Here is a 15,354-nt window from a genome sequence, read left to right as displayed (position 1 = left end):
CGTCTCAGACTCGATCACAACTCAAACTATATATATTATTGTAGAATCAACATCAACCCTGTATAGCTAACTCCTGCATTACTGCATATAGAGTGTCTATGGTTATTCCAAATAATATATATAGATGCGTCGATATGATATGTCAAAACCTTGTATACGTGTCCCGATATTTAAAGTGCGTAAAATAAATAACAGAAATTAAATGACGATAAATAAAATTGCGAGAATTAAAATTGCGATAAATAAAATGCAATAAATAAATTGCGATAAATAAAAGGTAATACGGAATTAACAGTTAGCTAGGAACAGTTAGCAAGGAACAGTTAGCGTGGATTCTTAACAAAATTTCTCATAGTTAATTTGTTTGTTTCTAACAATTTTTATTTTGTCCAATGTTTTCTTCATTATGCCACTTGTTGTATTCTGATAAATAAAAATCCAAATATGAAATTGGATGAAAATAGTTATTCTGCGGTGAACGGATTCGTATATCTGTGTATGTAGGTAGAATAGTAAATGACTGTTGAATCGGAATAGAAAGAATGTACAGTGTAAATTATTAATGTGAAATCAAAATATTCCTCGGGTATTACCTACCCGTTAAAATATTTTCACCATTAACAATTAGTACAAAAGAATTTTTAATTACAATCTTTATGAAAATATACTTACATATATATTTTCTTCAGATGTAATCATGGATTTAATGAGTTAGTATGATATTAAACTCATTTGGGTTACGGTTAGAACTAGAGTACATAATCTCTAAAACATTAGAGGTTACATAACCATCATGTCGGATGAAGATAAATGATGTAGAACGTCATGTAGAACGGTGATTATACTTGAGGTACAGAATGAGATGTTGATGCATGGATTGTTGATGGTACTGGTGCTGTTATTGATGGTACTATTGGTGCCGATGATATTGCTGAAGCTGGTAAATTTTGCACCATATTCTCTAAATTGATTACTCGAGTGCGAAGTTCGTTGACTACTTCTATTACTCCGAAATGATTTGTCGGTCGGAACGAGTGGATGAATAAGGTTTAGAATTGTGGATAAAATATAATCATGTCGAGCTACTCTGGAAATGAGGGTGAAAATGGTGTTTCGGATAGGTTCGCCGGTAAGTGCTTCAGGTTCATCGCCAAGAGGTGAATTTGATTGATGGAAAGGATCGCCCTCTTCTCGTCTCCATTGATTAAGTCGATTACGAACCCATTATATGAATTGGGGATGGCTGATTAGTTGAATAATTCTAGTGACACTGCTTTCGGAGCTTAGATGACTATCCATTTGGAATAACTCTCGAAATCCGAGGGACTCGAACTAGTTGGGGGATTCAACTCGTACGATCAAATGAATGATTTTCAATAAGAAATAGATTATAGGATGTAGATTAGTACCCTGCAATACATGATTTACATATGCATAAATAATACTAAAATTCCATAAGTTACGGAGGAATCTACGGAAGCTGTCAGGCAAAGGTAACAATAACAGATACGCTAAGATATGAATTTATCTATACACTGTCTATGCAATAGAGGCAGTAAGACGTGTCTAGACTTAGGAATGATAAATAGGTAAATTTCCACTAGGAATGATAAGCAATACTTATATTATACAGCTAAGGTCGAAGTCCAGACTCACTAATGCATCCTAACGACTATCAGTTTGACACACTAATGCAAGACCTGGTTCGCTAGGACCAACGCTCTGATACCACCTGTAACGACCCGTCCTAATCCACCTGGACGAAGTCATCAACATTTGGTCCCATTGCGATGATCGGCTTCAAGTAATGTCCTTATATTGAGCAAATGCACAGCGGAAGACTTAATTCGTTCCTGAGAATAAACATGCTTTTAAAGTGTCAACCAAAAGGTTGGTGAGTTCATAGGTTTATCATAATAATTATTTCAATATGTTAATAGACCACAAGATTTCATAATCATAAACATAATACACTCGCAAGTGTATGTAAAGCATTCTAAGTGGTTGAGCACTTGGTAACCATACTTAACATTTAATCAACGTCGCATATTCCCTTTATTATGAAATCTCACTACACCGTACCAAGTGTAGTCACCAAAACGAAGTACTGTGCAACCGTTGAATACTGGTCGTCCAGTACGGTTGGGGTTGTCAGGCCCGATAGATCTATCAACAGGATTCGCGTTTACAATACCCATGTAAATAGTAGTTACCAAGCTACAGGGAAATATGCCAGTGGTACAACTCAACGTAGAATATATTTTTAAGTACTTGTGTCTATTTTGTAAACATTTATAAAAGCAGCGCATGTATTCTCAGCCCAAAAATATATATTGCAAAAGCAATTAAAAAGGGAGCAAATGAAACTCACCATACTGTATTTTGTAGTAAAAATACATATGACGTCATTGAACAAGTGTAGGGTTGTCCTAGGATTCACGAACCTATATCATTTATATATATATTTATCAACACATATAATGGTAATCGAACAAGTTACATATTATTAGTGATATAATTGTTATTTTAATGTTTCATTAATAACCTCATTACATATATTTATATTTTTATATACTTTAACTTACTAATTAATATTTATTTTGAAAATATTAGTATAGTTATGTGTTATGTCACAAATATATTTTAATATGGAAAATATTTATTTGATTTACTAATAATAATAAAAATGATAAAAATGTTATATGATAATATAATGATAATGATAATAATAATAATAATAAAGTGATAAATTAATAATAATAATAATAATAATAATAATAATAATAATAATAATAATAATAATAATAATAATAATAATAATAATAATAATAAGGTTAGTAATGAAAAAAAAATAATACTTATAATGATAATGAAAATGATAATGATAATTTTCATAAAAATACTTTTGTTAATAATAATAATTTCAAAAATAACAATTTTTAAGGATAATACTGATAATAGTAGTAATAATAATAATGATAAGTATAATTATAAAAATGATAGTAATGATAATGATTAACTTAACAAAAATAATAATAATAATAACAATAACATTAACAATGATTTTAAAATTATGAACTACCTTAGAAACCTTCTTTAAAAAGAGATTGTACCAAGTAGGGATTGAACCCGAGACCTTTCGAATAATACAAACACCCTAGACCACTCGTCTACCCATTATGTTTCTGATTTAATTCGCAACATAAATATATATAAACCCGAACTTATATCTGTGTTTTCTTCTCCATTTTAATCGATCAAAGACCCACTAAATAATCACCATTATTAATCCGTTTCCCATCAGAATTATCACCATCGTCTTCATTATGTATAATACCTAAACATGTAAACCGTTATCACCAACCTATCATTATCATCGTTCATCGTTTTCATTTTCACCCATCATTCATCTCACTTATTCATCCTCGTTGTATCATCATAACATCATCAACAATTAAATGATGCGTGTTTGTGTTGTTGCCGAATTGGAATCAGAAAAAAAAAATAATAACGTTGGGCCTTGCAAGTTGTGGCTCAATTTGTTTCACAAGCCCAAGTAGGAGTGATGGCCCAAGTTACAGCCCGTTACACAAGCCATGTGTGGGTTTGGTCTGGGCTTCAAACGTCACAGAAACAAAGAAGAAAAAAGAAGAAACAACATACGTAAGCATCATCTATTCCTATCCGTGAATTATTAATTTACTTTAGACTGATTGGTAGGCTACAGCTGGAAAGATGTCACGTATACAACTTATTCCCTTTTTCTTTTTATAATTGAATTGGGTTATCTATGATTGGGATTGTCGACCAACAGAAAAAGTTGCAGCAGTATTTAGCGAGGTTTTGCAGCATAAATAGAAGCGAAAATAGTAACAAAGTATTGGCTTGGGCTGTGAAACAGAAACACAATCATGTTGGTGGTTTTGAGTCACGAAGAGACATAACAACAGTAATCTTTAAACATGAAATCAACAGTAGCAGTAGCAACAGCAGCGTAGCAATAGTGACATAAATATGAAGGAAAACAGTAGCGTAGCAGTTTTCAGATCGTGGTGGTGACGGTTGAATAGTGGTGGCTGTTATGGTGATGTGTTCACGAAGAAATTAGGAGAAAGAGAGGAGAGATGGTGGTTTACGGAGGTGATGATGATGGTTTAGTTGTACAAACGGGAACATATAATTAGTGGGTTTCGATGGATGTTGTGACCGGTGGTGGATGGAAGGTTGAGATGAATTTTTGAACAGGAAGTAAGGTCAACAGCAGATTGGTGATTTGCGACTGTTTTTGCACAAGCAGGATGTAGAAGTCGTAGTAACTGTAGCCACTTACGATCATGATGGTGGTTTTCAAAACTGAAACTGAAAATAGCTATGGTGTGGGATCACGATGAAGTTTAGGAGAGAGAGAAGAGAGGGAAAAGAAGTGGTGATTGCCGGTGGTTCTTGGTGGAAGTGAAGGTGGTAGGTTTAATGGGTTTACGATGGTGGTGTAGGTGCCTAAACCGAAACGATTGATAGCCGCAGTGATTGTGACAAAAGAATGAAATACGATAGGATGCATGTTATGGTTTTGGTTGATTTAGTTTTTGACTCTAACAGAAAAGAACAAGCAATAATATTTGGTTTAAGATGTTGTTAATGGATCCCGTGTTTTGTATATGATATTGTGAAATGGTGTGTTATCAATTATCAACTGAAATGAGTTATCTTATAGTAATTTAGTCGACATTGTGATTGACAGAAAAAAAAAAATATCATATGAAACCGATGGTTAACAAATACTTTGGATGTTTGTGTGATTAAAGTTACTTGAATTAGAGACAGAATCAATTAGCTACAGCTTGGAAGATCTACAACAGAATACGTGTTTATATAGATATGTGTTTATCCGTGTGTGTATATATATATATATATATATATATATATATATATATACATATATAAATCTGTATCATAATTGTATTTATAATTATATATATATATATATATATATATATATATATATATATCTGGATATGATTTGATACATATTAAACTGTATTTTAATTCCACTAATTAAAGTATACCTTATTAATATAAAATATTATATGTACATATATATATATATACCTATATTTATATTTATATATATACACGTTTATTTATAAACAATTGTTCGTGAATCGCCAGACATGGTTAAAGGGTAATTGATTATCTAAATATAGATCTCAGACTTTCTAGACTCAATATTACAGATTTTGCTTATCGTGTCGGAAATATATATATAGATTAGGGTTTAAATTTGGTCAGAAATTTCCGGGTCGTTACAGTACCTACCCGTTAAAGAAATTTCGTCCCGAAATTTGATCGAGATCGTCATGACTAACAATAAAATGTTTTTATGACGAATATGAATTGATAGCTAGAGTTTTATCACCATTTAGTAATAGTGGTAAAACAATTCGATTATGTAAAGCGTACGAGTGAAGCTGTCACAAGAGATTGAGATAGAGATTTAACTTTTGACGTAGTCACAGTGAATTTCCGGAATTCAAGGGATTTAAGAAAATCTTCGAAATCTAAATAAGATCTGAGTCTTCGGAATTTAAGAAAATTAGGGTCTTTTTAATTAAATGTGGTCATCTGTCTTGATTGCTACGTCTGATATCTTCATTATAAATTAAACTCTTCCGTTCCATTATTTTCACCACTCCAATTCTTTCTTTCTCGATCCATACTTTCAAACGATTGTGAAAATGCTTAATCCAGTTCTAATCCTTGTCCTCATCCTTACTATCACAACATTCATTCTCCTTTTCCAACTTCCACCAGAGGAATCTACTTTCTTCTACTTCGTCTTTGGGGTTATAGTGTTTTTAATTCTCCCGTGTCTTTATGTTGCGATAAACATTGACATACACGGTTTGTAATTTATGCGTTGTTATCAGGCTTTATATTCTCCCTTATATTTCGAAGCTCTATGCTTTTGTTTTCTCTTCCCGACTTCAAGTCAAGCGAATAATGATCCAGAATTCGTAGATATAGAATTTCGAATGATTATAATGTTCTAAGCAGGAAGGAATGTATTAGTACGATTTGATTTATCATATTACCAGAATCCCTAAGGATGGAACTATCAAGAATATATTTTTCTTGTTATGTTCAGAGGTTAAGTAGAATGAAAGAGTTATGTAACATGACACGCGATGATGGTATATTTTTCTTGATTATCTAAATATAGATCTCAGACTTTCTAGACTCAATATTACAGATTTTGCTTATCGTGTCGGAAATATATATATAGATTAAGGTTTAAATTTGGTCGGAAATTTCCGGGTCGTTACATCCATTCCCACATCACTCCATAACATCAAGTTCGTGTAACTGTGAAGATCTAGAATGAACAAAGTGTAACGACGTCTCAAACATGACTCATATTAAATCGAAAGAATTTATGCAATTCTAAAGAAGCGTTCCCCGAGGGAAGTGTATAAATGTTTGTTCACGTCAATGCGGTTCGAGTCAGACAATAACGTATTCAGGTATGAGAAGAGTAACGAGTCATGATAATGAGTAGTACGCAACCGTAGTGATAAATAGTGATGGCGATACTCATCTAGAGTGGTGGTGGTAACTTTACAACACTCGTGGATAGTACGCTGAGACGGGGTGGATAACAACCAAGGAGTCAGAATTCCCGAACTAGAGTGACTAACGAAGTCGTGGTCATCCGTACGCGTATAAACCTTGAATTCACGTGTGTTACCAAAAAGTGGCGGAATACGAGTTCGTATGATGAAGGTTGGGTACCATTAAAAAGTTTGCCTAAGAATGATTCAAGTATAATGCACAAGTAGTCAAGTAAGTGCTATCTATAGCAATGTATGTCAGAATGCAATGGCTAACTATCCGGTTGTAGTCTAGATTCACTAATGCGTCCCAACGACTCTGTCAGACACACTAATGCACATCCTAGTTCCCTACAACCAACGCTCTGATACCATCTGTGGCGACCCGACCAAAATCGTCATTGACGGCGTCGCTAACTGAGGTCCCGAAACGTGGTCGTAGTCCCTATATGAGACTCGTTTGACCAAAATTATGTCGCATTCATTTGAAACGTACAAGACTTGCAAAGTTTAGTTTACAAACAATTCGACAACAAGTTTAAGATTACAAAAATTGTAAAGTATAAATGACATAACTTGCGACATAATATAAGTTGAAAATCACAGTTGCTATAAATAGCGTAAGTATGTAAACAATATGTTTGAATCTAAAGGTGCTATCACTAGCGTATGTATGTATGTATGCTTCACCCCAAGCAAGAAATCAGAGTGTATGCATGTATGCTCGACTCCAAGCAAGTATGAGTGTACGCGGAAGCATGTATCAAATAGCCAAGTATGAACCTGAGAAACATATAGAAAACTGTCAACGAAAAACGTTGGTGAAATCATAGGTGTTTGTAATAAACGTTGTTTTTGAACCACAAGATTTAGTATTCCCATAACGTTGATTATCATAATCGTTTGCATTTCAAAAGTATTGTTCGCGAGCACCCAATTATCAAGACTTAACGTTTCCTTCCATAGAACCCCATCACAATAGTGTTAGAACATACACTGTTTCTCGAAAATATATTTCATCCGTAGACGGTAGCGAACCGTCCGTAATGAGGGTTTGTCAAACCCGTATGGCCACACAATATAAGTTCTCGCTTACACCCTGCAAGTGTAACTAATGATAATCGAATTGAGGATTTTTGTTCTAACTCGCTGTGGAATGTTTGTTTTCCTTGTACTTGTGTTCAAAGTATAAAAGTAAGTAGTACAAAATGTAACAAAGTATATGTTTCTCAGCCCACAATTTAAAAGTATAAAAAGTTGTTGAAAAGGTGGGACTATGATCTCACCTCGAGTGCACGAGTATAAAAGTACTTCACAAGTAAACGTGTGCATGATAGTTGCTTAGCCTTGACCTAAACAAGTAAGTCGTATCAATTAACCGGTTACGACACAAGGTCGGGCGAAATGTGTTCAATTAGTCCTATGGCTCGTTACGACTCGAAAAGTATAGCATGTGAATCACGTTGTCAAGTTTCATGCAAGAATCAAGTATAAAAGAAAGACTAGAACGATTGCATAAGTGTTTAGTTAAGTTTGACTAAAAGTCAAACTTGGTCAAAGTCAACGGGGTCGGGTCGGGTATCCGACAATTTTTCTAAGTTATATAATCATATATGAGCATGTTGGCCAAGTTTCATGTTAATCGGAGGTACGTAGCATATCAAACATTTTACGTCAAATGACCAAGCAAAACAGCCCATTTTAGTGTATCAGGACGGTGTCCCAAAATCAGGACGGTGTCCCAATATGAAGAGTGGGACGGCGTCCCAAAATCAGGACGGCGTCCCAATATGAAGAGTGAGACGGCGTCCCAAAAGTCAGGACGGCGTCCCAATTGGCATCCAGGGTCTGTTTGCTGAATTCCTCAAATGGACGAACCAAAACACAAACAATCACATTTTATGATCCGCAAACAATTAGAACATGTATTTTATATCATCGGAAATCTATTTCGACAAGGAATACAACTAACCACATATAATTAATCAAAATCATCATTTAAGACAACAGAAACCTCGTTGAATGGTCGTTAAGCGTTCAAAATCAAAGTTTAGGTTCATCAAATGCATTTCAAGTTCCGGGAATGCAATTTATACATATGATATGCCGTTTTGAAGGTAATCAAACATGTAATACAACTAAACACTTATTAATAACATTAACGAGCATTCAACGCATCAAAAGTTCGTTTTAAAGCTATCAAACCCTAACCAAAAGTTCACAAAATCAATAATCACGTTTATGAAGTTTCTTTAATCAATCTATACATCAACATGAAGCTAATGATGCTAGTAACACTTTTAAAACATGAACTTTAACAATCTAACACATTTGATCATCCAAAATCAAAGATTAAGCATACACTTTTCATTTTCAAGCTAGTTACACCAAAACATCAAGATCGAGCATACAAATCATATATTCATGTTATACACGAGCCATAGACACTAACTAACAACATTTCAAGTCAAAAACACGAATTTAAAGAAATCAAGAGTTTTAGAAATGTTACCCAAAATCAATGAAGTTAGTATCAAATCGTAGAGGATGATGAGAGGATCAAGAATATGTAGTTTGTTTTGATGTTTGCTTGCTAAATCGAAATTAGATGATGAATCTTTTGTTTGAAGGTTGAGAGAAAAGATGGAAGTAATGAAGATGGTGGAGATGAAAATGAATGGAGGAGGATGGAGTTGACTAGTTGACCAAGTCAACTAGTTTGGCTCTTTGGCGAGTTTAGTCCCTCAAGTTTGTAGTCGGGTGCGGGAATTAACCGATAGAATATTTTTAAAACACAAGTTAACGAGAGATGTTGTAATCGAGTAATGGGATTATCAAGAACATTAGTTAACGAAGTGTACAAATATAGGTGACGAAAGATGTTATTAAAAAAAAGACGGCGTTAAAATAAATTTAACGGAAAAACGCGGGATGTTACAAGGTCCAACCAATTGTATCCCATAAATCATTATTAGCCGTACATATTTGACTATCACCTTTGTATTTAATGTAGTATATCTTTGTATTTAATGTAGGATATATCTTCCCCTTATATCAGGGGATTATGGTGAGATTTTCCACAGACATCATAGATTTTCCACATGCTATCTTTGTATATTTACCCCACAATTGTGCAAAAGAATTCAAGCAACTTTATCAACACCTTTATGGTATCATGAGCCTTTCTCCACAATATTCTTCTCTGCTTCTTCTTCCTCACTTCCTGCTTCATTTTCTCCGTGGCAGAAAACAAAATCCATCCTGCAGTCACTGTAAACAATATCAGAAACTTTATTCCCATAATCCTTGAAATGGATAACAGTCGTTACGGGTCTTGGGCCGAATTGTTTAAAATTCACTGCACTGCTTTTGATGTCATCGATCATATTAGCCCCTCTGAATCATCCTCTTCCTCCACATCCGAAACTAATTCTGCTTCTCCTCCAACTAATCAAAATCCAGCTTTATGGTCTCGACTAGATGCCATTGTCCTTCAATGGATATATGGCACGATTCTCGGGTGAACTTCTTCAAATAGTTTTAACCCCTGGTCACACTGCTCAACAAACCTGGGAAAGATTAAAAAGCCTTTTTCATGACAACGAGCACTCACGATCCGTCCAACTACAACAACATTTTTCCAACATTCGACTTGACAATTTTACCAACGTCTCCTCCTATTGCCAAGAACTCAAAAACACAGCTGATCAACTATCAAATGTAGGCGATAAAGTTAAGGAAGATCGACTGGTCTTACAATTAATCTCCGGCTTAAACGACAGTTATCGTGCAATCGGTACTCTTCTGTCTTTTACCAAACCGCTACCTTCATTTTATGATGCTCGTTCTATGCTGATTTTAGAAGAACAACGTAACAAAACAATGGCCGCACAATCGTCAGAAAACGCTGGTACTGCACTTACAGCATCATCCTCACCCAATAATATGCAATTGAACACTGGTAATAATCACAATCGCAACAACAACAACAACTATAGAGGCAGGTGTAATTTTCGTGGCTCCATCAACCGAGGGCGTGGTAGTTATGGCAGTGGCAGGGGTCGATCGAATTCTGGCAGAAACAATAACCAGGGCAACTATTCCGGCCCACAACAAAAGAATTGGGCTCATTCTGGCCCTTTTACTTACGGGTCATGGGTTTGGCAATCCCCCAATTGGGCTGTAAGCCCACCACCATGTCCTTACCCAACCACCTCTCAATGGCCCAAGCCTATGAATTATCCATCTCAGACCGGTATATTGGGTCCTTGGCTCGATAGTGCTTATGCGCAATCTGTTTGTTCTACACCAACTGCTACCAACATTGAAGCCGCTATGCACACTATGAGTCTAAATCCCCCCGATGAAAATTGGTACCTAGACACTGGAGCGACTTCACATATGGCGGGTTCTCAAGGTAACTTGATGTTTTAGCAGAGTGGTATAAAAATACTATTAAATTTTAAGAAAATAATATTAAATACGATACAATTTTACACAAGATATTTATTTATTTAGAGAATGGATATACTTAAACCTTGCTACAACACTTATAGGCAGTGTACCTAATCGTACAGTAGTGTAATTTTTAGTAAGTCCGGTTCGTTCCACAGGGAATCTTTTTAAACAAAGCTTAACGCTATATTAGTTTACTTTTATAAAAATACAAATATATTTATAAGTAATATTATTATTAAAAGGGGGGGTTTTTACCGTTTAATGACCGGTTTGTCGATTTTAAAACTTTAGTCGCAGTTAAAACCAAATGTAAAATAATAAATAAATACAAGACTTAATTTAAAGTGTAAAGTAAATAACGATAATGAAATTGCGATTAATAAAAATGCGATAAAATAAACTTGCGATAATTAAAAAGTACGATAATTAAAAGTGCAATTAAATAAAATAACAATAAAAATGCGATAATTAGAAGTGCAATTAAATATAAAATAAAGGAAATTAAATATGAAATAAAAGAATTATGCTTATTTAAACTTCCGTAATCATGATGTTTGACGTGTTGATTTTAGTTTTATGACCATGGGTTAATTGTCCTTTGTCATAGATTATTTAATATGTCCGTCTGGTTTTTGTCCATAACAGTCCATCAGTCATAAATATAAAGTGCGAGTATCCTCGTCAAATTATCCTTATACCCGAAGTTAAATATTCCAACTAATTGGGGACTTAAACTGTAACAAGATTTTAATACTTTGTTTAATAATTACACTAGGATGTCGACTGAGTGTAACCCAAGGTTTTAATATTTTGTTATCAATTATACCAATTGTCCTTGTACATAATTTCACCCCTGTTTTAATTATTCTAGTGGCTATTAATCCATTCCCGTGTCCGGTTAAATGAACGATTATTCGTACATATAAATACCCCGCCCATCGTGTCCGATCGAGTGTATATGGTAATTTATAGGGACGCCCAATTGTAAATCTTTATATTAACATTAACAAACTATCATTTAGTTAAACAAATATAAAGCCCATTAATAGCCTATAGTCTAATTTCCACAAGTGTCGTTCTTTTGTCCAAACCCCAATTATGGAACAAAGCCCAATTACCCAATTTTAGTAATTAGCCCAACATCATGATTACTTCGGATTAAATAAGCATAATAATAACTTAGCTACGAGACATTAAATTAAAAAGGTTGAACATAACTTACAATGATTAAAAATAACGTAGCGTTACACGGACAGAATTTCGACTTACACCCTTACAATATTCGCTAACATACCCTTATTATTAGAATTATAATTAAAATTAAAATTAAAATTAAAATTAAAATTAAAATATAAATATAAATATTTACGTATTATGAGAGAAGAAGAAAAAGGATGATGAAAATGATCAGAATTCGGTTGGCTTTATAGGGAATTGAGTTCAGGGGTGCTCCGCGACTCGCGGCCCATTTTGCCTTCAAACTCCGCGAGTCGCGGAGTTTGTAAATACAGCTCACCAGCTTTTGGAGTCTTTCTTGCCGACGGTTTTTATTTATTTATATAATATATAAATAATTATAAGAATTATTTAAATATTATATTATATTTATGTGCATAGTTGACTTGTAATTTTTAGTCCGTTGCGTCGAGCGTTGAGAGTTGACTCATGTCCCGGTTCCGGATTTTCGAATGTCCTTGCGTACAATTTAATATCTTGTACTTTGCGTTTTGAATCTTGTACTCTTGTAATTTCGAGACGTTTCTTATCAATAATTGGAACCTCTTTGATTGTATTTTGTACTTTTGAGCTTTTTGGTCGTTTGCGTCTTCAATTTGTCGAATCTGTCTTTTGTCTTCACCTTTTATTATTTAAACGAATATCACTTTTAAATAGAACAATTGCAACTAAAAGCTTGTCTTTCTTGAGGAATAATGCTATGAAATATATGTTCGTTTTTAGCATTATCAGTAACCTCACGACTTATTATCCCTCAAATGTTAATAAGCGTATTATTGTTGGTAATGGTCACGGCATTCCAATTAGTGGTTATGGACACTCATCCCTAAATATCAACCCAAACTGACCTCTCTTTTTATCCAATATATTACATGCTCCAAAATTAATTAAAAACCTTATCTCTGTCCGTAAACTTTCTGTTGATAATTGTGTATCTGTTGAATTTGACCCGTTTGGTTTTAATGTGAAGGAATTTCTGACGGGAATCCACCTAATGCGGTGTAATAGCACTGACGAGCTATATCCTCTTAACCCTACTAAGCTGCAACAACTTCAACAACCTACTGCTTTTATTGTTTCTCTACATGATTTATGGCATCAACGACTTGGTCATCCGGGTGTTAACGTTATTAAATCTTTAAATAATAAGAATTATGTTGCATGCAATTATAATAAAATCTCATTTTGTCAATCTTGTGTGTTCGGAAAACATGTACGATTACCCTTTTATTCCTCCACCAACTCTACATTTTCTCCCTTTGATATTATACATAGTGATCTTTGGACATCCCCAATTGTAAGTACTAACGGACACAGATATTATATTCTCTTTCTTGATGATTTCACAAATTTTCTTTGGACAGTACCAATAAGTAACAAATCCGATGTGTTTAACATATTTCTTTCCTTCCAAAAACTAATTCAAACTCAATTTTCTCGACAAATAAAAGCATTCCAATGTGACAATGGTACCGAGTATAAAAACTAGCCTTTTGGTCGTTTGCGTCTTCAATTCGTCGAATCTGTCTTTTGTCTTCACCTTTTATTATTTAAACGAATATCACTTTTAAATAGAACAATTGCAACTAAAAGCTTGTCTTTCTTGAGGAATAATGCTATGAAATATATGTTCGTTTTTAGCATTATCAAATATTCCCACACTTAAGCGTTGCTTGTCCTCAAGCAATATCGTCTTGAAATACTAGAATCACTTCTTTATTCTTCACACTTTGTACATCAGTGATTTCTATACGGCGGTATAAACAATGGTAGTAACAATATGGTTTACAGTCCCACATGACTATAAAAATTTAGATCCATTAAGGAAATTGGATCTTTATGAAAACATTTGATCTTTTGAAAATTAAATCTAGTTTTTACCCTAGATAAGTTTTCCAGAATAACCCTTTACCGGTGTTTGCAAAATATTTTTGTGGGTTTGGTGGGTTTCAGATTTGAAAATTTTAGCTCAAAACTTATGGTTTTGTGTCACCCACTTGCTAACCTTGTATTTGGAAAGCAACACGTCCGTTTTACTTGTCCCGTATATTACCTTTCGGTAAACTACCGTCCGGTTGTAAAGGAAAGCGTTGAACAAGCAACTGTTAAGGCAATGTCCCCTGACATGCTTTTAATTATGGTCTATAACGTGTCGGACGCAATTACTATTCTTGGTAGGAACAATAGTAAAGCTCACCCTTATGATTTTTCGGTCTGGCACAAGGTCCTGTCTTTGACCACTATGCAACCACCGTTCTTACGGTTGACACCCGATTTAGTTCAGGTGACCTAATGAATTCCAGGTGAATTCCTAGGATTTTACGTTCAAAGGTAATGAACGCATTGAAAATGGGTTTTCAGAAAACAAATCGGTTTATAATTTTGATCAAAATATTTTCTCGTTCAAGCTCGAGTTTAGATATCATTGAATTCCATGAGTTTGTAATTCTCAATCTTTAAGGTCAATCTCAAGGATTGAGTAATATCAGGCTTAAAAGCTGATTTTTGATCTTTTAAGGAGATTATCCTTTCTGGGGATCTGATTCATTAGTCTTATCCAGCTAATTTGCATGGTGCCCCCCCATTTTACGAGATAAATCCTTCTCATGGTTAGGATAAATCTGACCACTTGGCGACCCTGTTTAATGCTGAGGTCCGTGGATTTCCTGCTGATTTTAGCGATGACTTTTCTAGATTTTTCGTCAACCTACAGCTGGTCTGGACGACAACTTCTTGACCTAAATCAAGAAGCGCGTGTCTTTTTCGGAAGACTTTACTTCCTTTTAATGATGGAATTGATTCATCGTGTAGATCCATCTCTTCTTTTCTTTCATCGGGTAAAACAGTTTAGTTTAGTCCAAAGCAAAAGTATTTTCAGTTATTTGTACAAAAATATGTGATATATGTTTTGAATAACTTGGAGAATTTTCTCACACTTGGCTTTTATTTTCCTTTTTATTGTCCTCTATTCCATTTTAAATGAATTTTAACATTTTGGTTTGTTTCTCAATTTATGTCCTTTCCGAGGTTACAATAATTTCGGTGTTAAAAC

At 34.2% G+C, this 15,354-nt stretch overlaps 1 protein-coding gene across 1 annotated transcript; it reads left to right on the top strand.

Moving 5' to 3' along the window:
* The first annotated feature begins 10,112 nt into the window (after positions 1–10,112).
* LOC139847420 (uncharacterized) lies at positions 10,113–11,042 on the top strand. Its single transcript, XM_071837118.1, has one exon. It carries the CDS (start codon positions 10,113–10,115, stop codon positions 11,040–11,042), a length of 930 nt encoding a protein of 309 aa, XP_071693219.1.
* The last annotated feature ends 4,312 nt before the right edge of the window (positions 11,043–15,354 follow it).

The sequence above is a fragment of the Rutidosis leptorrhynchoides genome, chromosome 1 (assembly GCF_046630445.1).
Source record: "Rutidosis leptorrhynchoides isolate AG116_Rl617_1_P2 chromosome 1, CSIRO_AGI_Rlap_v1, whole genome shotgun sequence".
Classification (NCBI taxonomy): Eukaryota; Viridiplantae; Streptophyta; class Magnoliopsida; order Asterales; family Asteraceae; genus Rutidosis; species Rutidosis leptorrhynchoides.
Note: the sequence above shows the minus strand (reverse complement) of the source record. Positions and strands in the feature narration are given on the sequence as shown.